At 44.1% G+C, this 24,804-nt stretch overlaps 1 protein-coding gene across 1 annotated transcript in view; it reads left to right on the top strand.

The window, feature by feature from the left end:
• The window catches only part of LOC126260504 (hemicentin-1-like), a 1,544,736-nt gene extending 1,521,245 nt beyond the window's left edge, over positions 1–23,491 (top strand). The window contains exon 10 of the mRNA XM_049957834.1: positions 23,341–23,491. Coding sequence (XP_049813791.1) covers positions 23,341–23,491 — 151 coding nt within the window. The remainder of the gene's footprint in view (positions 1–23,340) is intronic.
• The last annotated feature ends 1,313 nt before the right edge of the window (positions 23,492–24,804 follow it).

The raw sequence follows: 24,804 nt of genomic DNA, 5'->3' as shown, positions 1-24,804 counted from the left end.
TATACTCAGCTGATTCAAGTCACAAGGTTTCCGACGTCAGCAAGGCCGCATGACGGAAATTAACAAACTTTCAACGCGAATGGCATGTGTCATTCCATTTCGGAATTCATTAGGGAATTCAATATTCCGAGATCCACAGTGTGCCTAGAGCACCGTATCTCAGGCTTTCCCTCGTTATGAATAGAAAGGTAGGGCAGAGAGTGCGTTACTGTAAACAGTTCAGTGATTGTTGTTGTTGTTGTTGTTGTTGTTGTGGTCTTCAGTCCTGAAACTGGTTTGATGCAGCTCTCCATGCTACCATATCCTGTACAAGCTTCTTCATCTCCCAGTACTTACTGCAACCTACATTCTTCTGAACCTGCTTAGTGTATTCATCTCTTGGTCTCCCTCTACGATTTTTACCCTCCACGCTGCCCTCCAATGCTAAATTTGTGATCCCTTGATACCTCAGAACATGTCCTACTAACCGGTCCCTTCTTTTTGTCACGTTGTGCCACATACTCCTCTTCTCCTCAATTCTATTCAATACTTCATCATTAGTTATGTGATCTACCCATCTAATCTTCAGCATTCTTCTGTAGCACCACATTTCGAAAGCTTCTATTCCCTATTTGTCCAAACTATTTATCGTCCATGTTTCACTTCCATACGTGGCTACACTCCATACAAATACCTTCAGAAACTACTTCCTGACAAATCTATACTCCATGTTAACAAATTTCTCTTCTTCAGAAACGCTTTCCTTGCCATTGCCAGTCTACATTTTATATCCTCTCTACTTCGACCATCATCAGTTATTTTGCTCCCCAAATAGCAAAACTCCTTTATTACTTTAATTGTCTCATTTCCTAATCTAATTCCCTCAGCATCACCCGACTTAATTCGACTACATTCCATTATCCTCGTTTTGCTTTTGTTGATGTTCATCTTATATCCTCCTTTCAAGACACTGTCCATTCCGTTCAACTGCTCTTCCAAGTCCTTTGCTGTCTCTGATAGAATTACAATGTCATCGGCGAGCCCCAAAGTTTTTATTTCTTCACCATGGATTTTATACCTACTCCGAATTTTTCTTTTGTTTCCTTTACTGCTTGCTCAGAATGCAGATTGAATAACATCGGGGAGAGGCTACAACCCTGTCTCACTCCCTTCCCAAATGCTGATTCCCTTTCATGCCCTCAACTCTTATAACTGCCATCTGCTTTCTGTACAAATTGTAAATAGCCTTTCGCTCCCTATATTTTACCCCTGACATCTTAAGAATTTGAAAGAGAGTATTCCAATCAACATTGTCAAAAGCTTTCTCTAAGTCTACAAATGCTAGAAACGTCGGGTTGCCTTTCATTAATCTTTCTTCCAAAATAAGTCGTAGAGTCAGTATTGCCTCACTTGTTGCAATATTTCTACGGAATCCAAACTGATCTTCCCCGAGGTTGGCTTCTACCAGTTTTTCCATTCGTCTGTAAAGAATTCGTGTTAGTATTTTGCAGCTGTGACTTATTATACTGATAATTCGGTAATTTTCACATCTGTCAACACCAGGTTTCTTTGGGATTGGAATTATTATATTCTTCTTGAAGTCTGAGGGTATTTCGCCTGTCTCATACATCTTGGTCACCAGATGGTAGACTTTTGTCAGGACTGGCCCTCCCAGGGCCGTCAGTAGTTCTAATGGAATGTTGTCTACTCCCGGGGCCTTGTTTTGACTCAGGCCTTTCAGTGCTCTGTCAAACTCTTCACGCAGTATCGTATCTCGCATTTCATCTTCATCTACATCCTCTTCCATTTCCATAATATTGTCCTCACGTACATCGCCCTTGTATGACCCTCTATATTCTCCTTACACCTTTCTGCTTTCCCTTCTTTGCTTAGAACTGGGTTTCCATCTGAGCTCTTGATATTAATGCAAGTGGTTCTCCATTCTCCAAAGTTCACTTTAATTTTCCTGTAGGCAGTATCTAACTTACCCTTAGTGACATAAGACTCTACATCCTTACATTTGTCCTCTAACCATGCCTGCTTAGCCATTTTGCACTTCCTGTCGAACTCATTTTTGAGACGTTTGTATTCCTTTTTGCCTGCTTCACTTACTGCATTTTCGTATTTTCTCCTTTCATCAATTACATTCAGTATCGCTTCTGTTACCCAAGGATTCTACTAGCCCTCGTCTTTTTAACTACTTGATCCTCTGCTGCCTTCACTATTTCATTCCTCAGAGCTACCCATTCTTCTTCTACTGTATTTCTTTCCCCCATTCTTGTCAATTGTTCCCTTATGCTCTCCCTGAAACTCTGTACAACCTCTTGTTTAGAAAGTTTATCCAGGTCCCATCTCCTTAAATTCTTACCTGTTTGCAGTTTCTTCAGTTTTAGTCTACAGTTCATAGCCAATAAATTGTGGTCAGAATCCACATCTGCCCCTGGAAATGTCTTACAATTTAATACCTGGTTCCTAAATCTCTGTCTTAGCATTATATAATCTATCTGAAACCTTCTAGTATCTCCAGGATTCTTCCATGTATACAACCTTCTTTCATGATTCTTGAACCAAGTGTTAGCTATGATTAAGTTATGCTCTGTGCATAACTCTACCAGGCGGCTTCCTCTTTCATTTCTTAGCCCCAATCGGTACTCACCTACTATGTTTCCTTCTCTCACTATTCCTACTCTCGAATTCCAGTCACACATGACTATTAAATTTCGTCTCCCTTCACTACCTGAATAATTTCTTTTATCTCATCATTCATTTCATCAATTTCTTCATCATCTGCAGAGCTAGTCGGCATATAAACTTGTACCACTGTAGTAGGCATGGGCTTCGTGTCTATCTTGGCCACAATAATGCGTTCACTACGCTGTTTATAGTAGCTTACCCGCACTCCTATTTTTTTTATTCATTATTAAACCTACTCCTACATTACCCATATATGATTTTGTATTTATAACCCTGCCGGCCGCGGTGGTCTAGCGGTTCTAGGCGCTCAGTCCGGAACCGCGCGACTGCTACGGTCGCAGGTTCGAATCCTGCCTCGGGCATGGATGTGTGTGATGTCCTTAGGTTAGTTAGGTTTAAGTAGTTCTGAGTTCTAGGGGACTGATGACCACAGATGTTAAGTCCCATAGTGCTCAGAGCCATTTGAACCATTTATAACGCTGTATTCACCTGACCAAAATTCTTGTTCCTCCTGCCATCGAACTTCACTAATTCCCACTATATCTAACTTTGACCTATCCATTTCCCTTTTTAAATTTTCTAATCTAGCTACCCGTTTAAGTGACCTGACATTCCACGCTCCGATCCGTAGAACGCCAATTTTCTTTGTCCTGATAACGACGTACTCTTGAGTAGTCCCCGCCCGGAGATCCGAAGGGGGGACTATTTTACTTCCGGAATATTTTACCCAAGAGGACGCCATCATCATTTATCCATACAGTAAAGCTGCATGCCCTCGGGAAAAATTACAGCCGTAGCTTCCCCTTGCTTTCAGCCGTTCGCAGTACCAGCACAGCAAGGCCTTTTTGGTTAGTGTTGCAAGGCCAGGTCAGTGAATCATCCAGACTGTTGCCCCTGTAACTACTGAAAAGGCTGCTGCCCCTCTTCAGGAACCACACGTTTGTCTGGCCTCTCAACAGTTCAGTGATGGGGTTGTTCTTATCCGAATCGGCAGCAAACCATCGACAACGATAGTTCAGGTACATTAGCCGACGTCCCAAGCTGAAGATGAAGAGAGAAAGTATATGAGGATATTGAAAGTGGATTACAGTGCGTAAAACGAGACGAAAATCTAATAGTCATGAAAGACAGGAATGCATTTGTAGGGGAAGGAGTAGAAGCAAAGGTTACAGGAGAATATGGGCTTGGGACACGGAATGAGAGAGGAGAAAGTCTAATTGAGTTCTGTTGCAAGTTTCAGCTAGTAATAGTGAATACACTGTTTAAGAATCACAAGAGGAGGAGGTGTACCTGGAAAAAGCCAGGTGATACGGAAAGATTTCATTTAGATTACATCATGGTCAGACAGAGATTCCGAATTCAAATACAGGAATGAAAAGGCGTACCCAGGAGCAGATATGGACTCAGCTCACAATATACAGGATGGTCCATTGATCGTGACCGGGCCAAATATCTCACGAAATAAGCGTCAGACGAAAAAAGTACAAAGAACGAAACTTGTCTAGCTTGAAGGGGGAAACCAGATGGCTCTATGGTTGGCCAGCTAGATGGCGCTGTGCCATAGGACAAACGGATGTCAAGATCGTTTCTTTAAATATGAACCCCCATTTTTATTAGATATTCGTGTAGTACGTAAAGAAATATGAATGTTTTAGTTGGACTACTTTTTTTGCTTTGTGATAGATGGCGCTGTAATAGTCACAAACATATGGCTCACAATTTTAGACGAAATGTCGGTAACACGTAGGTTTTTGAAATTAAAATACAGAACGTAGGTACGTTTAAACATTTTAGTTCGGTTGTTCCAATTTGATACATGTACCTTTGTCAACTTCTCATTTCTGAGTACGCATGCTGTTACACCGTGACTACCTGTAAATACCACATTAATGCAATAAATGCTCAAAATTATGTCCGTCAACCTCAATGCATTTGTCAATACGTGTAACTACATTCCTCTTCGCTAAACAGAACACGTGCAAAAAATCTGTCATCGTCCCGTAATTTCTCTTCTGCCCCGGCAGAACTGTACACGACGTTCAAAGTCGTCGCCATGCAATTCCTGGTGCATAGAAATACGGTACGGTTGTAATCGATGTTGATGTAGCAATCTCAACACCAACGTTTTAGATTCCCGATTCTCGCGCAATTTGTCTGCTACTGATGTGCGGATTAGCCGCGACAGGTAAAGGCACTAGAGAGGCAATTTTGACGTTGCGGTTGATAATGGAAGCAAGACTAAAGAAAAATCAAGACACGTTCATAGGGTTTGTCGACCTGGAAAAATCCTTCGACAACGTAAAATGGTGCAAGATGTTAGAAATTTTGAGAAAAATAGGGGTAACATATAGGGAGAGACGGGTAATATACAAAATGTACAAGAGCCAAGAGGGAATAATACGAGTGGACGACCAAGAACGAAGTGCTCGGATTAAAAAGTGTGTAAGAGTGGGATGTAGTCTTTCCACCGTACTGTTAAATCTGTACATCGAAGAAGCAAAGATGGAAATAAGTAGTCTTTCCACCGTACTGTTCAATCTGTACATCGAAGAAGCAAAGATGGAAATAACAGAAAGGTCCAGGAGCAGAATTAAAATCCAAGGTGAAAGTACATCAGTGATATGATTCGCTGATGACATTGCTATCCTGACTGAAAGTGAAGAAGGTTGACATAATCTGGTCAATAGAACGAACAATCTAATGGGTACAGAATATGGACTGAGAGTAAATCGAAGAAAGAAAGTAATGAGAAGTAGCAGAATTGAGAACAGCGAGATACTTAACATCAGGATTGATGGTCACGAAGTGGATGAAGTTAAGGAGTTCTGCTACCTAGGCAGTAAAATAACCAATGACGGACGGAGCAAGGAGAACATCAAAAGCAGACTAGCAGTGGTAAAAAGGGCATTCCTGGCCAAGAGAAGTCTACTAGTATCAAACACTGGCCTTAATTTGAGGCAGAACTTTCTAAGAACGTAGTTCTGGAGTACAACATTGAGTGGTAGTGAAACATGGACTGTGGGAAAACCGGAACAGAAGAGAATCGAAGCATTTGGGATGTGGTGCTACAGACGAATGTTGAAAATTAGGTTGACTGATAATCTAAGGAATTCGGAGGTTCAGTGCAGAATCAGAGAGGTGATGATGATGATGTTTGATTTGTGGGGCGCTCAACTGCGCGGTCATTAGCGCCCATACAAAATCCCAGTGTTTACAAAGTTCATTTTCTTTTCACAATCAAATCTAGTTACTCTCACAAATGATGATGGCGATGAAATGATGAGAACATCACAAACATCCAGTCCCTGCTCAGAGAAAATCCCCAACCCGGCCGGGAATCGAACCCGGGACCCCGTGATTTAGAGGCAGAAACGCTAGACCCTAGACTACGAGCTGCGCACGAATCGGAAAGGAAAGGAATTTGTGCAAAATACGGTTAAGGATATGGGACAGGATAATAGGACATCTTGTGCCATGATGTCCATGTGGTTTTATAAATGTTAATCCACGTTTCAGATCCGATGACGGCACCTTCAGAGTGCTGAAACCGGTCATCTAGTAAACGATATTGAAGCGATCGTGGCTTTTCAATTATTTTAAAAACAGAGTGATCGTCCCACGACACACCATGTGTTCACTGCATCTTTTAAGACATGAGGAAATGACTTCCATGGTACTAGAGGGAACTGTGGAGGGCAAAAGCTGTAGAGGAAGACAGTGATTGGAATACATCCGCCAAATAATTGAGGACGTAGGTTGCAAGTGTTACTGTGAGTTGGAGAGGTTAGCACAGGAGAGGATTTCCAACCAGTCGGCAGACTGATAACCCCCACCCCCCACCCCCCCCACCCAAAAAGAAAAAAGGCCTCTCACCACGGACAACGTTGTAGCCGACGACCTTGATTTAACGACCGAGAGCAGAGGAGTTTCCCTAGAGTTGTCAATGTTAACAGACAAGCAGCACCACGTTAAATAACCGTAGAAATCAATGTGTGACATATGATGAACGTAGGAATGCCTTTTCCTTCAGCATGAAATCACCTGCAGCGCCTCTCCTGTGCTTGTGACCGTATAAGCTGGATCCTATCACTGAAAAACTGTGGCCTGCCCAGATGAGTCCCGATTTCAGTTGGTAAGGGCTGACGGTATGGTTCGAGTGTGGCGCAGACTACACAAAGCCGTGGACCCAAGTTGTCATCAAGATTATGTGCAAGCTGGTGGTGGCTCCATAATAGTTCGGTATGTGTTTAACTAGAATGGACTGGCTCTTCTGGTCCAAGTAAACCGATCACTGACTTCAAGTGGAAATCATTTGCCACCATTCGTGGATTTCAAGTCCCCAAACGAAGTTGGAATTTTTATGGATACAAATTCGTGATGTTACCAGACCACAAGATTGATTTGAAGAACATTCTGGACAAGTCGAGAGAATAATTTGGCCACCCAGATCGCCCAACGTAAATCCGGTCCAATATTGACGAAAGATAATGCAGAGATCAGTTCGTGCACAAAATCCTGCGCTGGCAACACGTTCAAAATTTTGAACTGCTATAGAGGCATCATGGCTCAAGTGTACTTCCAGCGACTTGTTGAGTCCATGACACGACAACTTGCAGCATTACCCCGTGTAAAAGACGTTCGACACGATATTGGGAAGTATTTCATGACTTTAGCCACCTCAGTGAAATGTGAACAGTACCTGTTGAAGTGCAGCTAAACCACTACATTAGAAGTCCAGTTGAAGGCAATGCTAAGACAGTGTAAGTTTATATTTAGAAAGAATGACTTGAGAAGTATTCCAAGACCGCCAACCCTGAGAGGATTACCCAAAATACGAAAGAAGGCACTACAATTAGACATCTTGCTAATTTCCTTAGTATTCCAGCATACCATATCATCTAAAAAGTTATAAAATTATACCTATGACAATTTGTGTATGGTTAGGAGCACATATGAACTGATTAGTAACGACAAGGCTTTACCGCTTCTGAATGGACATCGCAAATCTATATAGCAATATTCCGGTGGACGAGAGGTAAATACACACAATAAGACAATGTTGTTGGTGCAGGTTCATGCAATCAGCCATCAGCATTATTAGAGTTAGGAAACTCTCTCCTATTAAACTTTTATCGCAACAATAATTTTTTGCCTAGCAAACCGACTTATTAGTACTGAAGCCATTGCAATATGATTTCTAGCCCTTGCAACCTACGGTCGTAATCACGTTTCGTATACCTAAGTTCATTACAAGCTCTAATTATTCCAGTTACTTGTAATAATGAATATAAAGTAAATTCTCAGTAAATAATCTGCGATGTCATTTCGCCTCTCACATATTAACTAACTGTGGTACAGCCACATTCATTTTTTTAACGTGTCCTCACATTTCACGATCATACTCCAGCCCCCAACCTCGACAGATATTTTACGCTTCACGCAAAGAATGCCTCACTTCTGCGCTGATCGTGCGTCAGTTCGAAGAGAACCATGGTGACGATAAGCTTTCGAGCTTGTTCTATCAGAACCAAAGTTTGAGAACACAAACGTTACAGTGTTATTCCTTTCATATTAACACTACAAAAATGTACCTACCCAAGTCTCGTCTTGTGCGTATTATTTGTAATAATATTGCTTCGAAGGAAGGTAAATGGCAACAATGTATACAACAAGTATATTGCCTCAAGAGTGTGTAAATGAGCTGCCCAGATGGTGCATTCCGCCGAGGTTTGCTTCAGGATCTTCGAGCTCGAGAGCTCTATTTCGGTTGCACGAGTAGTATCCTTCATATTTCTAATTTTGATCGGTCCAGTAATCTGTGGCATACGTTGTCTGTTAAACGACACATACCCTACAACAACTATTTTTCGATGCTAAAAGTAACAGTTTTTTGACAGACATGTCATAAATATTCACGGACGTTAATAATCACTGAAAAAAAATTTCTCTCAAAGAACGTACATACCTACTAAATTTATCACTATGGAACTGTTAAATATGCATACTGCATTGAGTAACAGCGGCCAGTAGTAATATTTTAAGTATGCTGTCAGTGACACTACGTTTTTCACAAAACATACATAGTCTTTAGAGCAAATTTCCGAACACACCTTTTTGCATCAGTAAATGTTTAGCAGCTGGCTCATATTTTTGAGAACTCTTTGCAGCAAACGTGCACCCACAGTTACAAGGACAGCATGAAAACGTGCTGCCAGTTCTTCGACATTCACCTGCGGAGTAGAGTAAACGTAACAGAGTTTGGTAATTACCTGTGAAACGGTTTGCTATAATCAGGTCGCCGTAAGGAGATGCATGACAGTAGTCTGCCCAAACCAGTCACAAAACGCAATTTTCTAAAGCTCTATAGAGGCTTTTGTTTTCGCCTGCAGCCGTTTTCGCTTCGCAGTTTACAGCTAACAACAGTGCTGCCAGCTATCAGGAACCATCTGCTATAGTCATAATGGTGTCCTAACGTCAAAGAAAATTAATGGAAATGAAAGCAGTAAGCATGGCAGCTGGTACTAGTCCATCGATCGAATGGCAGGAGTATATTTTGGAAACTGGAATCGAATATAGTTGACGAAGTAGAGTAATGCAATGGACTTAGACGATGCGGTTATGCTATCTGTATCGTTGCAGGAGAACTAACTAGGACAAGAAAACGCAAGGATAAACCATGAACGTGACGGATCATGGATATTTTTTTAGAAATAAAAGGGGAGCAATGCTGTCATGCTGACAATGTGCTAGAAGTGTGTAGTCTGTGGATGAGAACATAGCAAAAGTACAGAGGCAAACTACATCTTTAAACGTGGAATAATGAAAACTGTTGTTCTTTCTTTCCGCAATGGTATTAAATAATAGCATGCATTTTGATAAAACCTGCTGAAATTGCTATACAATTGTTAAGAAGACATTTGCCATATGACGAAAACTAATATTAGAAAATAAAAAAATTAAATAAAAACATATATATGCCTGGAATCGAAATCTAGAGTATTTTATTGGAGAAATCTACCCATTGCACAAGTGAGCAACACAGTTACAGGGTCTTGGTCCCAGATACTTGTCGTACATGTGATAACAATGTTGCCAAATTCCCTTCTTTGTACTTAAGTTTTTGCCACAAATATGTGCAGAACAATGTATGTATATGAAATCTCCCTGTAAACACATCACGTAACTTATTGCCTGATGTTTTTGGCATGGTCGTCACTACGTCACTAAGTGCAGTATCCCTGTCAGTATAGACTAACCAGTTTACATGCACACATCTACACTTCAGCATATGACTTGCTGGCCAGGGCGAAGTAAAGTTTAGAGGCTAGCTCTTGCCACTTGTACTTGGAGGTACTACCCAACCTGAAAACATACCACTCCTAATAACTATTATTATTAGTCTAAGATTGTTGTAAATATTGATGTAATGTTGTTCAGTACACTGTCTTTAGTTAACAATAAAAGTATCTGCACTTAATGTGTGTGTGTGTGTGTGTGTGTGTGTGTGTGTGTGTGTGTGTGTGTGTGTGTGTGTGTCTGTCTGTCTGTTTACAGAAATACCGAGCACTTCTCATTCAAACCTTCAGATTTCGCTGATCCCAGTATCTTCTACTTTAAAAGGCGGTAATATCCGAATCACCTTGGGAAGGGGAAATGGAACGTCTCTTTAACTCGTAGTCCACTTTCACTTCATTTGTCTCGTCTAATCCGCTGGCCAGAGATTCGAAACTAAATTTGATGGGATCTTCATTTGCAACAAGGTATTATAACGCAGTTTCCGCCTCTGTGGACAGTAATCAGCACTGGGCTCTTTAAAGAGAGCAGCGTCTACAACCGCCAAGAAAGGAGGAGGAGCTGGAGAGGGGAGCCCACCAAAAGACACAGAACCCTCAAAAAACTTTTCCAGTCATCTCGAGTGAGAACTACGGCACGATTTTGTTGTAAGCCATATGAAGTCACCATAGCTCATTAGACGGCGGTTACCTGTCGTAAAAGCAAAACAGCGGCGTATGATGAAACGTTATCTGGTTCATTACAGAGAAACACAACGAACTTTTTGTCCGCGGTCTCAATATTATAGTGACTTGCGTTATTAGCTTTCCTGTAGACTCTCGAGTTTGGTTTTTCGTAATTTTTGCCGACCCATATAGCCAGGATATTGCTTAATTCATATGATTGTATGAATAACAGAATATTACACTATTGACCTTTAAAATTGCTACACCACCAAGATGACGTGCTACAGACGCGAAATTTAACCGACAGGAAGAAGATGCTGTGATATGCAAATGATTAGCTTTTCAGAGCATTCACACAAGGTTGGCTCCCGTTGCGACACCTACAACGTCCTGACATGAGCAAAGTTTCCAATCAATTTCTCTTACACAAACAGCAGTTGACCGGCGTTGCCTGATGAAACGTTGTTGTGATGCCTCGTGTAAGGAGGAGAAATGCATGCCATCACCGTTCCGACTTTGATAAAGGTCGGATTGTAGCCTATCGCAATTGCGGTTTATCGTATCGCGGCATTGCTGCTCGCGTTGGTCGAGATCAAATGACTGTTAGCAGAATATGGAACCGGTGGGTTCAGGAGGGTAATACGAAACGCCGTGCTGGATCCCAACGGCCTCGTATCAGTAGCAGTCGAGATGACAGGCATCTTATCTCCATGGCTGTAACGGATCGTGCAGCCACGTTTCGATCCCTGAGTGCTGGCCGCTGTGGCCGAGCGGTTCTAGGCGCTTCAGTCCGGGACCGCGCTGCTGCTACGGTCGCAGGTTCGAATCCTTCCTTGGGCATGGTTGTGTGTGATGTGCTTAGCTTAGTTAGGATTAAGTTGTTCTAAGTCTAGGGGACTGATGACGTCAGATGTTAAGTCCCATAGTGCTTAGAGCCATTTGAACCATTTGATCCCTGAGGCAATAGATGGGGACGTTTGCAAGACAACAACCATCTTCGCGAACAGTTCGACGACGTTTGCAGCAGCATGGACTATCAGCTCGGAGATCTTGGCTGCGGTTACCCTTGACGCTGCATCACAGACAGGAGCGCCTGCGATGGTGTACTCAACGACGAACCTTGGTGAAAGAATGGCAAAACGTCATTTTTTCGATGAATCCAGGTCTTGTTCACAGCATCATGATGGTCGCATCCGTGTTTGGCGACATCGCGGTGAACGCATATTAGAAGCGTGTATTCGTCATCGCATACTGGCGTATCACCCGGCGTGATGGTATGGGGTGCCATTGGTTACACGCCTCGGTCACCTCTTGTTCGCATTGACGGCACTTTGAACAGTGGGCGTTACATTTCAGACGTGTTACGACCCGTGGCTTTACCATTCATTCCATCCCTGCGAAACCCTACATTTCAGCAGGATAATGCACAACCGCATGTTGCAGGTCCCGTACGGACCTTTCTGGATACAGAAAATGTTCGACTGCTGTCCTGGCCAGCACATTCTCCAGATCTCTCACCAACTGAAAACGTCTGGTCAATGTCGGCCGAGCAACTGGCTAGTCACAATACGCCAGTCACTAATCTTGATGAGCTGTGGTATAGTGTTGAAGCTGCATGGGCAGCTGTATCTGTACACGCCATCCAAGCTCTGTTTGACTCAATGCCCAGGCGTATCAAGGCCGTTACTACGGCCAGAGGTGGTTGTTCTGGGTACTGATTTCTCAGGATCTATACACCCAAATTGCGTGAAAACGTAATCGCATGTGAGTTCTAGTATAATATATTTGTCCAATGGATACCAGTCTATCATCTGCATTTCTTCTTGGTGTAGCAATTTTAATGGCCAGTAGTGTACATACAAAAAAAAAAAAAAACAACGAATCTCTTGAAAATGACTACAGAGCCCAAGAAATAAAAGAATTCTCAAATGTTGAAAGCATTGTTAGTCAGACAAATCCTCACTTCTGGGAGTCCTGAATACGGGAAAATACTCTAATAACACACAATTCGCCTACATAGAGTACGCGTGACTTAAACTGATGAGCCAAAACGTTATGACCACTTCCCACCGCGACGTTGGATGCCTGCTGGTGGCGTTGCGGGCACGTGATGTGGTAACAAAAGAATGCAAGCGGGGTAGACATGGGCGAGGGATCACTCTAGCGAAGATATGGGCTGCCAATGGCGAAATCCATTGAGAAAAGCGACTTTGACGAGGGGCAGATTATTATTACGCAGAGCCTGTGAATGGGTATCTCCAAAACGACGAAGCTGGTCGAATGTTCAAGTGCTACTGGCGTGATCATCTGGGGAAAGAGGTAGAAGGACACTGAAACTACCACTAGGCGCTAAATACAAGGGTTGCCCAGAAAGTAATGCACCGCATTGTTTTCTTCAGCAATTATTTACTGAACACAATGAGAATACACATACGAAAGAGTGGTGTTTTATCTACACGCCCTATTTTTCCACGTAATCTCCGTCCGGTTCTATGTCCTTCCTCCAGCGTGAATCAACGGCGTGTATGCCCTGTCGGCACCAATGCTTGTCCTGGTGGTGCAGCCAGTGCTTCATACTGTGAAATACCTCTTCTCATGGTCAAAAAAAAATGCCTTCCACGAATGGCATCCTTTAATGGCCCGAACAAGTGGCTGACAACATCAGCTCAGTGCAACATGTCAGGTGTGACAGCCGTGGATGGTTTGTAGCGGCAAATTGTGGAGCTCCGCCAAACCGCCTTCTCATGACCTCAACCTCTGTACCCAGCCACTAACTGTACTTCTGTCGACGGCAGACGCTCCATAGACTTTGCACAAGCGTTTGTGAATATTCTCCACAGTTATTTCTCTGCAGTGAGAAATTTAATGACGGTACGTTGCTTGTAAAGTACATCGTCTACAGACGCCATTTTGAAACTGTCCTGCAGTTACGATGTCAGTCGGATGTGATGGAAACTTGGCGTGCTCACTCAGGAGACTACAAATAATACATAAAAAACGTTTTGCATTCGTAGCATCGTTTCTGGCAGAGGAAAAAAAGTGCGGTACATTACTTTCTGGGCCAGCCGAAGTGGCCGTGCGGTTAAAGGCGCTGCAGTCTGGAACCGCAAGACCGCTACGGTCGCAGGTTCGAATCCTGCCTCGGGCATGGATGTTTGTGATGTCCTTAGGTTAGTTAGGTTTAACTAGTTCTAAGTTCTAGGGGACTAATGACCTCAGCAGTTGAGTCCCAAAGTGCTCAGAGCCATTTGAGCCATTACTTTCTGGGCAACCTTCGTAGTTGTACGTCCGCGACTCTTCACAGAATGTGGGATTCGTAGGTTTGTGTGCTCTGCAAAGTGTAATAGATGGTTATCTGTGGCATATCTGCCGAAAAATCAGAATGCTATGCACGTACAAGTGTTCCGGAGCACACCGTTCATCCTATGTTGTTGAACACAGAGCTCCGCGGCAGAGCATCCTTACCTGTTCATATGTTGACCAAACGACATCGTCAATTACGAATGCAGAGGTCACGGGACCATTGGGATTCGACTGCCGATCAATGGAAACGTGTCGGTTCTTCGGCTGAATCAAATTTTCGCTACATTAGATCGATGGTGGACACCACAAACGCCGTCATCGAGGTGAAAGTCGACTCGAAACGTGCAACGCGGGAAGGACGCAGGCTTGTGGTTCTTATACGTCAGGAATCTTCTCGGATGTACACACAGCAACTCACCAAAATTTCGTCGTTATCGGATGACTTACATAGAAACGCATAGAAGGCGAACAAGCAAGTAATAATTTTTATACACACAGAAGGAAAAAAATGGCAGCGCAAAATGTTGTGCGACATTAATGAAAGTTGGTAGGCGTATTGTTACATCTGAAAGTTGATGTATATTCAGATCTCGCTCCAGTCTCGTAAGAGTGGACGTTGTATCATCACTATGAGGATACAAATCACGATTGCTTTAAATACACGGTGTAACAATTGTGAGCGTTAGCTACCTTTGACATGGGACGTGGTTAACTGATGTTAGTAAAGAATGTCTTTAAGACGACAAAGACGCCATTATCAACACCTCACTTAGTTTGAACAAGTTCGTGTAATAACGCTACAAGAAGCTGGATGTTCCTCCCCCCCACTATACTGCAGAAAGTCTTGGCAGGAACGTAGCCACTGTACATGATTGCTGGCACGGGAATGTACGCTCGCAGGAAGACCGTGCTCTCGACGGTCACTTGGCACTGCTGAGAGGGAAGACCAATGTTTTCGGCTTATGACTATGGCGCATCGTGCTGCATCTGCAGCAGTTAACACCACAGTGACACAGCGAACTCTTACAAATCGCACACTTCAAGGACACCTCCGAGTCAGACGCCATGTAGGGTGCATTCCACTGAACGCAAACTGCTGCCATTTGCGATAACAATGGTGGCAAGCGAGAGTTCACTGGAGAGTGGAGTGGAGGTTTGTTGTGTTTTCTGATGAAAGCTGGTCCTGCTTCGGTGCCAGTGATGGCCCTTTCACGCAGGAGCATCGTACAAACATACCGCCGTTTGAGTCTCGTACAGATTCCCGTATAGAGGACATAGTGATAGACACCCCTGGGGTTGTGAAGCAGCTGAATGGGTTGAAAATAAATAAATCGCCAGGTCCTGACGGAATTCCAATTCGGTTTTACAGGGGGTACTCTACTGCATTAGCTCCTTACTTAGCTTGCATTTATCCTGAATCTCTTGCCCAACGTAAAGTCCCGAGCGACTGGAAAAAAGCGCAGGTGACGCCTGTGTATAAGAAGGGTAGAAGGACGGATCCTCAAAATGACAGACCAATATCCTTAACATCGGTTTGTTACAGGATTCTCGAACATATTCTCAGTGCGAATATAATGAATTTCCTTGAGACAGAGAAGTTGCTGTCCATGCATCAGCACGGCTTTAGAAAGCATCGTTCCTGCGAAACGCAACTCGCCCTTTTTTCACATGATATCTTGACAACCACAGATGAAGGGTATCAGACGGATGCCATATTCCTTGACTTGCGGAAAGCGTTTGACTCGGTGCCCCACTGCAGACTCCTAACTAAGGTACGAGCAAATGGGATTGGCTCCCAAATATGTGAGTGGCTCGAAGACTTCTTAAGTAAAAGGATCCAGTACGCTGTCCTCGATGGTGAGTGTTAATCGGAGGTGAAGGTATCATCTAGAGTGCCCCAGGGAAGTGTGATAGGTCCGCTGTTGTTTTCTATCTACATAAATGATCTTTTGGATAGGGTGGATAGCAATGTGAGGCTGTTTGATAATGTTGCTGTGGTGTACGGGAAGGTGTCGTTGTTGAGTGACTGTAGGAGGATACAAGATGACTTGGACAGGATGTGTGATTGGTCTAAAGAATGACAGCTAACTCTGAGTATAGATAAATGTAAATTAATGGAGATGAATAGGGAAAAGAATCCCGTAATGTTTGAATACTCCATTAGTAGTGTAGCGCTTGACGCAGTCACGTAGATTAAATATTTCGGCGTAACTTTGCAGAGCGATATGAAGTGGGACAAGCACGTAATGGCAGTTGTGGGGAAGGCGGATAGTCGTCTTCGGTTCATTGGTAGAATTGTGGGAAGATGTGGTTCATCTGTATAGGAGACCGCTTATAAAACACTAATACGACCTATTGTTGAGTACTGCTAGAGCATTTGGGATCCCTATCAGGTGGGATTGAGGGAGGACATAGAAGCAATTCAGAGGCGGGCTGCTAGATTTGTTACTGGTATGTTTGATCTTCACGCGAGTGTTACGGAAATGCTTCAGGAACTCGGGTGGGAGTCTCTAGAGGAAAGGAGGCGTTCTTTTCGTGAATCGCTACTGAGGAAATTTAGAGAATCAGCATTTGAGGCTGACTGCAGTACAAGTTTACTGCCGCCAACTTATAATTCACGGAAAGACCACAAAGACCATATAAGAGAGATTAGAGCTCGTACAGAGGCATATAGGCAGTCATTTTTCCCTCGTTCTCTTTGGGAGTGGAACAGGGAGAGAAGATGCTAGTTGTGGTACGAGGTACTCTCCGCCACGCACCGTATAGTGGATTGCGGAGTATATATGTAGATGTAGATATAGAACCTGTCTGTGTGCTAAACACATCGGACCTGCAGTTGGAGTTACGGTCTGGGGTGCGATTTCGTTTGACAGCAGGAGCACTCTTGTGGTTATCCTACGCGCACTGACTACAAATTTGTACGTAAGTCTGGTGATTCCACCTGTCGTGCTGCCATTCGTGAACAGCGTTCCTGCGGTGTTTTATAACATGATAACGCTTGCCCAACATACTCTACAGAGTGTCGACATGTTGCCAGAGCCCGCTCGATCATCAGAAATACATCCAATAGAGCAGATATAGTACATCATCGAACGACAACTGCAGTGTCATCCACAAACAGCATTAGCCGTCGCTGTATTAACCCTGGTAGCTGAGGGGTCAGCGCGACGGAATGTCATACCTAACGGCCTGGGTTCGATTACCGGCTGGGTCGCAGATTTTCTCCGCTCAGGAACTGGGTATTTTGTTGTCCGTATCATCATCATTTCGTCTCCATGGACACGCAAGTGGCCGAAGTAGCGTCTACTCGAAAGACTTGCACCAGGCGAACGGGAGGCCCTAGCCACACGATATTAACCGGCAAGTGCAACAGGCGTGGAACACCATCTCACAAACTGACATCCGGCATCTGTACAACATAGTGCATGCACGTTTGCATGCTTGCATTCACATTATAGCTATTTCGCTGTTTATTAATATACCAGCGTTTCACATTCGCAATAGCTTATTTCGCGCTTACATTGACCTGCAATCTTACGATGTCAGTCACTTAAAAATGTTACCTAGAGAAATGTATTCTCGAAATTTCGTTACTCTACATTAATTATTTTTTGGTGTCACAACTTTTCTCCGTCAGTGTATTACTAGCAACCCGGCTGGCGTTGCACGGGAAGTATCAGTAGTCTACGGCCATATCAATTGACTGACGTAGTGTAGTTTGTTTGGGGCCATGAACAAAATTCAGAGAACAACGTTAGGTAAGTGAATATAACCACTTTCATATAATTTAATTGATGTAAGCGGCACATGCGAGGAAACTTACCTGAAGGCTGAATGTTATGTGTCCCATTTGAACTGAGTTTTGGAATGACATCTCATGGCAATGATGGGAGCACAACGTGATGTAAGTAATAAGTGTATAACAATTGTAAATAATGTATATGAATATTGGGTTTATGTGTGTGTGTGTTTGTTTGTTTGTGTCTGCGTGTGTGTGTGATTCGGTATACAGCGAAGGCTAGCTGACATGGGAAAAATAAAAGTAAAAATAAGAAAAAATACGCATGATCTACATGTAAAGAATCGAGTCGCCGTGTATGTTTGATTCAAGGACAGCTAAAAGCTGAAAGTTGAATCATCAGCCACGCTGCTCGAGCGATGTACTTTATGTAAACGAACCCAGGTTGCTGAAGTTTCTGAAGTTCTTTTTCGAAAAACGTTTTACGTGAAGCATAAAAATACAAAATCACACATTTTGGATTCGCAAGTTTTTTCACTAAGCAGTTGTTGTCAACTGATTTCTGGGAAACTATTGGTTACAAATATTTGAATGGTTGTGGTGGTTAGTGTTTAACGTCCCGTCGACAACGAGGTCATTAGAGACGGAGCGCAAGCTCGGGTTAAGGAAGGATTGGGAAGGAAATCGGCCGTGCCCTTTCAAAGGAACCATCCCGGCATTTGCCTGAAACGATTTAGGGAAATCACGGAAAACCTAAATCCGGATGGCTGGAGACAGGATTGAACCGTCATCCTCCCGAATGCGAGTCCAGTGTGCTAACCATTGCGCCACCTCGCTCGGTCAAATATCTGAATGTTTCAAATTGAAGGTCTAATATCACGACCTGATGATGTGGTTGTCTTTTCTTTACTGGACATATTTATTACGGTACTTCAAAGTCTAATAACTCACTGCCCGTGTTTCGAAGAATTTGTAGTGAATTAAGAGTGCGATCTCCGACTGGGAGCGTGAGGGAAGCAGAAATCGTTAGTCTGAAGTTATTGTATTTTAGAACCATCTGTGGAAGTGTTATGCATTCAACTGCCAGAATTTCCTGAACCCCCTTTCTAGATGATTGGTGGCCAAGTTTTTATCATCTTTATAAGGTCGAAATCTCTTTCTCTCTAGTGTAGATTCGTTTACCAGTCTTATGCATAACTTGAAAGCACCCAAACAACTAATACTAGCCACACTGCCGGTACTGGACGGGAAGCATCAGTAATCTACGGTCATACGACTGACAGGCGCAGTCGATGGTGATCACTTCTACGTTTGACTCAAAATAAGCAGGAAGCCTGAAGCTGAGTCATTTGCTGATACGATCCAGTACTTTATAATCTTTATAGAGACAAGTAAAACTGCATCCCATGTTACGTTTACCCCATGCATTAATTGCATGAAAGGCACAGGATTTCGACTAGCATGTTTTTTTCCCCTCTAGACTGTTGTTATGTAACGATTTCAAACGATTTGATGTCATTTAGGTTGATTTGCCTTCCCTGCCTTGTTATCAAACAGGAAGAATAGGAACATCTCGAAGTCCGAGCCACGTTTTGTTTCTGACACATCTCTACACCACTGAGAGGTAAATGACAAGTTAAAGGCAAAGTGAAAAAAATTGTTGGGCTCATCCTGCAACTTTTCTTATTCTAGCCAAATGCTCTACCACTTTTCTTATATAGCTCGGTAAGAGAAGTAGTAAAAAGTAGACAAAATACTTAGGCCTCTAGAGTGATTAGAACTTAGGGCTAATGCAGCGTTCCCTACACACGGCGGCCCCATTACCACTTTTTTATTTATTTTTTAATTCTAATTTACATTTGATACTCAAAACAGAATAAGTAAAATAGGAAATAATACTGCAAGCACTACCAGTTTTACACTTCCAAAAAAAGAAAAAGAAAAAAATAATGTTCCCCTTTCCAGTAGTCGCCTTCAACTAGTAAAAAAACAGGACCAAGATGGCCACAGAAGAGAAATAAGCTGTGAAATGATACACCCGAAAAAGGGCCATGACGAGAGTATCACAAGGACCGGGTAACTCAACCGATACCTTGATGACGAACCACGAGGTTCAACATATGCACTATGTGATCAAAAGAATCCGGACACCTGGCTGAAAAGACTTACAAGTTCGTGGCTCCCTCCATCGGTAATGCTGGAATTCAATATGATGTTGGCCCACCATTAGCCGTGATGACAGCTTCCATTCTCCCAGTCACACGTCCATTCAGGTTCCGAGAGGTTTCTTGGGGTATGGCAGCCCATTCTTCACGGACTGTTACACTGAGAAGAGATAACGATTTCGGTCGGTGTCTAAAACATCCCAAAGGGGTTCTATAGGATTTAGGTCAGGACTCTGTGCAGGCCAGTCCATTACAGGGATGTTACTGTCGTGTAACCACTCCGCCACAGGTCGTGCATTATTAACAGGTGCTCGATCGTGTTGAAAGATGTAGTCGCCATCCCCGAATCGCTCTTCAAGAGTGGGATGCAAGAATGTACTTAAAACATCATTGTAGGCCTGTGCTGTGACAGTGCCACGCAATACAACAAGGGTTGCCAGCCCCCTGCATGAAAAACACGACCACACCATAAAATCACCGCCTCCGAATGTTACTGTCGGCGCTACTCACGCATGGCTGATGACGTTCACCGAGCATTTGCCATACCCACACCCTGCCATCGGATCGCCACATTGTGTACCGTGATTCGTCACTCCACACAACGTTTTCCCACTGTTCACTTGTCCAATGTTTACGCTCCTTACACCAAGCGAGGCGTCGTTTCGCATTCGCCGACGTGATGTGTGGCTTACGAGCAGACACTCGACCATGAAATCCAAGTTTTCTCACCTCCCGATTAACTGTCATAGTACTTGCAGTGGATCCCGATGCAGTTAGGAATTCCTGTGTGATGGTCTGGATAGATATTTGCCTATTACATATTACGACCCTCATCAACCGTCGGCGGTCTCTGTCAGTCAACAGAGGAGGTCGGCCTGCATTCTTTTGAGCTGTACGTGCCCCTTCACGTTTCCACTTCACTGTCACATCGGAAACAGTGGACCAAGGGATATTTAGGAGTGTGGAAACCTAGCGTACTGTCGTATGACATAAGTGACAGCCATTCACCTGAACACGTTCGAACTCCGTGAGTTCCGCGGAGCGCCCCATTCTGATGTCTCACGATGTCTAATCACTGACATACGTCGCTGATATGGAGTACCTTGCAGTAGGTGGCAGTACAATGCACCTAATATTAAAATCGTATGTTTTTGCAGATGTCCGGATACTTTTGATCACATAGTGTATGTAAGTCTCAGTACCGTGGTCGGCGCAAACACTTCCAGTATGCAGTGGCTATATACTGGTGGAAGGTGAATGGGTCCATATGGACAATGTAATGAACAGTTGTGTTTGAAAATGGTTCAAATGGCTCTGAGCACTATGGGACTTAACATCTGAGGTCATCAGTCCCCTAGAACTTAGAACTACTTAAACCTAACTAAGGATATCACACACATCCATGCCCGAGGCAGGATTCGAACCTGCGACCTAGCGGTCGCACGGTTCCAGACTGAAGCGCCTAGAACCACTCGGCCACACCGGCCGGCAGTTGTGTTGGCTTTACCCTCGGAATGTGAGAGGAGTCTGACGAAAAAAGCAGTCTCAACAGATAAGTTCTAAACACTAACTGCTTTTTAAACCAGTGCCAATTCGCTTCCTGCCCATAACAGGTAAACCTACGTTGCAGCGCGTCTATGGTTAAACAGCGACTGCAGTAATCCAATATGAAATAGGCGCTCATTCAATTAAACCATCTAATCAGATGACAATTTGGTCGCGTTTTCTGCTAAGTCAAGAGACTGCTGGTCTCTCGAGCTAGGGTCGCTGTTCGGTAGGTGGCAATGGCAACGTTTTTTCGACTTAAATTTAATTCAGTGTAATTCAGGCAATTTCAAAGAAATATTTAAAAATTATATACAGAAACCTTCCTCGTGGAACATTGTACCTGTGTGTGATTAACGAATGGAAATCCTGAGGTTAGACTGCACATGCAGAAGGACGCTAGAAGGCGACTTTAATTTTTATAAAGGTTGTCCAAAAAATCATTGACAAGCTTCAGAAAAGGTTCCTTACACGAAAACAAAAAAAAAAAATGTTCGTTAAACATGGGCTCTAAAATAGGTACCTTAAGAGCTATGAGGACTTGTTCATCTTCGGTTATATGAAGTATATTTCTTCTACTGCGACGACTTTGTTTTCCACATTTTTGGAGGAGATGGTAAGGACCAAAACAAGAATAAAATGTCTAGCAAAGACAGGGTCTAAATGCATTTCTTAAGAGGTATGAGCACTTATTTTTCGCAGTGTGAAACACATCTCTTGTAAGGAACATGTTCTCCTAGATCTTAAGGTATGCATTTTGCCGCGCAGGATAGCCGCGTGGTCTCAGGCGTCTTGTCACGGTCCGTGCGGCTTCCCCCGTCAGAGGTTCGAGTCCTCCCTCGGGCATGGGTGTGTTGTAGTGGTTAATAAAAAAGAAAAAGAGAAGAAAAGAAAAGAAAATGTGGGAAGAAATGGTGAATAAAAAGTGGGTGTTAAAATCGTTAATGACCGTGAAAAAGGGAAAGAATGAAATTCAAATCGGACTTCGTATTACAGAAAAGTTATCGGACTTCGTGATTCGGAAAAGCTATTGTTGGGGTGGTACTTGTGGCGTTTCTGAGCAAAAGTCAAACCAATTTCCACTACAAAAATTATTTGAAAAGAACAGAGAATAACAAAATGTGATTAACAGGGGGAAATGGCGTAGATAAGAGTTCATCCTTTACCATGTTAACATGTCTTCTTTCGTGCGGCGTCCAGGTCTTGAAAAATCTCCTACTTCCTTTCTGCATGAAAAGTTGTAGCTACTCCGAAATCTTGCAATCGTCCAGGAATCACTAATTTATACAAATCAAAATCATCTTGACACTGAATGCAATTTGTTTTACGTTGCTACTTCCATCCTGCGAAGTTCGTAACAACTTCCACAATATGTCTACACATTAATAAGTTTTTTTTCGTCTTAATCAGATCAAGACTAGCTAATAAGTATTTTACGTCTCCATTAAGCTTCCGCTCTCGAGAGACAATAGACGGATAGAAAAACAAACAAAAAAGTTACAATTTTAGTATTCTCTCTGCTGTCGAGCGCTCATACCGCTGCGACGGTATAATTTATATCTGAGGGAACGAGTGTAGCGCGGCGAAATTCAAAGTCCCGCTACAGTGTGTTGTCCTTAGCGTAAGTTATTTTAAGTTAGATTAAGTAGTGCGTAAGCTTAGGGACCGATGACCTCCGTAGTTTGGTCCCATAAGACCTTACCACAAATTTCCATTTGTCCGTATGCATTTTAAATGCCCTTGTTTGCTAGACAGTTTTTCTTGTTTTGGTGTAACGAACCTGACCCTAAAGCCTGCCGGTGTCTTTTTGGGACATCCTGTATACCTAGAAGATAATGATGGTAAATCTGAGAAGAACAGGCTGATAGCCTGTTGTCTGAAATCAAGAATTGTTACGATCCAGAATCTGTCACTGAAGTAATAGTCTCGGTGTTATCGTCTGTGATATTCTTTCAAGGTCACCGGGGACAGATGCGCACGCTCACTTCTGCAGTGGCCGACCTTGCATCGACGTGCGGCCGAGGAAGGCAGTGGGCGGGGCGGTGCACGTCGCTCGTCAGCGCTCGAGTGGAACCAACGGCAGCGCGCGCCGCTGCGTCCCACACTGATACGCCCTCTTACGTTTCAATCCCGTGTCGAGCGGTCCCCCATCGCCAACCACCCCTCCTCTCCCTACCCCGTCCTGTTCTTCGCCGCAGCCGATTCTGCGCGCCCCATCCACCCCTAAACAGGCTGAGTGCCGAGCCGCACGACACGACGGAAAGAATCGCATCTTCCCCTGCTTCAAGCTAACCGGCTTCCTTTCTGACTCATTAACTCTGAGAAAGGACCGAGCGAGTCGCTCCTGATTCCCTAATTCCGCAGCGGTCTCGGGGACCGGTATAGGCTGTAGTGTAAGAGCGTCGTGTCGGGTTGGGTAGTGGGGAAAGGGGGGGGGGGGGTTGGTTGCAGCCCAGCTGTAGGAAGCGATGGAAGGGAAGGGAGGGGACGAGAAGGAGAAAAGAGGAGGACCCGACAGCGGCGGCACTTGTGATCGGATGGTACGCCCGGTAATCGCCCGAGAATCGAGCTGCCATTGATCTCCGTCACGGTCGGGCAGCCGTGTCATCCGTTAGGCACCATCCGACGGCGGTGGCTGCGCCAGGGCCCCGGCCGGAGACGCCGCAAGAGACTAGTGGAGGAGGGATAGGAAGGAGCGCGTGCGGAAGCGACGTATCATTACCGAAAAATAATGGTCCATAAACAATGGCGGCGCGCGAGAGGTATTGGTTACAAGGGTCATTATTCTGGGGGCGCCGCGCGGCGGCAAAAGTCGTCGCTCCGTACCGGCGCAGCTCTCGGCGGCTTCGGCATCCGGCGGGCAGAAGCATCAGCGGCGGTGACGCCGGCAGCGCACGGGGAGCCGCTGCCTAAGATGCGACTACGGGCAGAGGCGGCGGCGGCGGCGGCATTCCTGAATTATACAGCGCATCCGAGTGCCGGCTTTCGAAGCCATTATAGCGGTGATCACGCTAATGGGCTGCGCGCCGGGCCGCTCCTGCGAGAGCTGGCGGTGAACCGCGCGCCCGCAAGTCAGACGCACTCGCACACCTCTGTGCGTAGGGGACGCGCGTCTTCAGGCGATGTCCTCGCCTCGACTTCCAAACAACCGTGGGCATTAAAGTCTCGCATGACATTCGGTCTACCGACAAAAATGTTTGGTACCGCGTGGCTTAATCGGTGGATGGTTCTTACGATCTTTCAAACTGGCGACATGAATGGAAGTAAGGTATTATTAAAAAACATTGCTTAATTGATTAATTACCGACCTGACCTCGCTTCGCACTAAGTTCGTAATCTCTCCGTTACTAATCGCTTAATGAAACACTATGACTGTGATCGCGTATGCCGAACGAACTTGATTTTGGATGAAGCTCTCGTA

This window comes from Schistocerca nitens, chromosome 5 (genome assembly GCF_023898315.1).
Source record: "Schistocerca nitens isolate TAMUIC-IGC-003100 chromosome 5, iqSchNite1.1, whole genome shotgun sequence".
In the NCBI taxonomy this organism is placed as follows: Eukaryota; Metazoa; Arthropoda; class Insecta; order Orthoptera; family Acrididae; genus Schistocerca; species Schistocerca nitens.
This window is presented reverse-complemented; position numbering and strand designations above follow the sequence as displayed.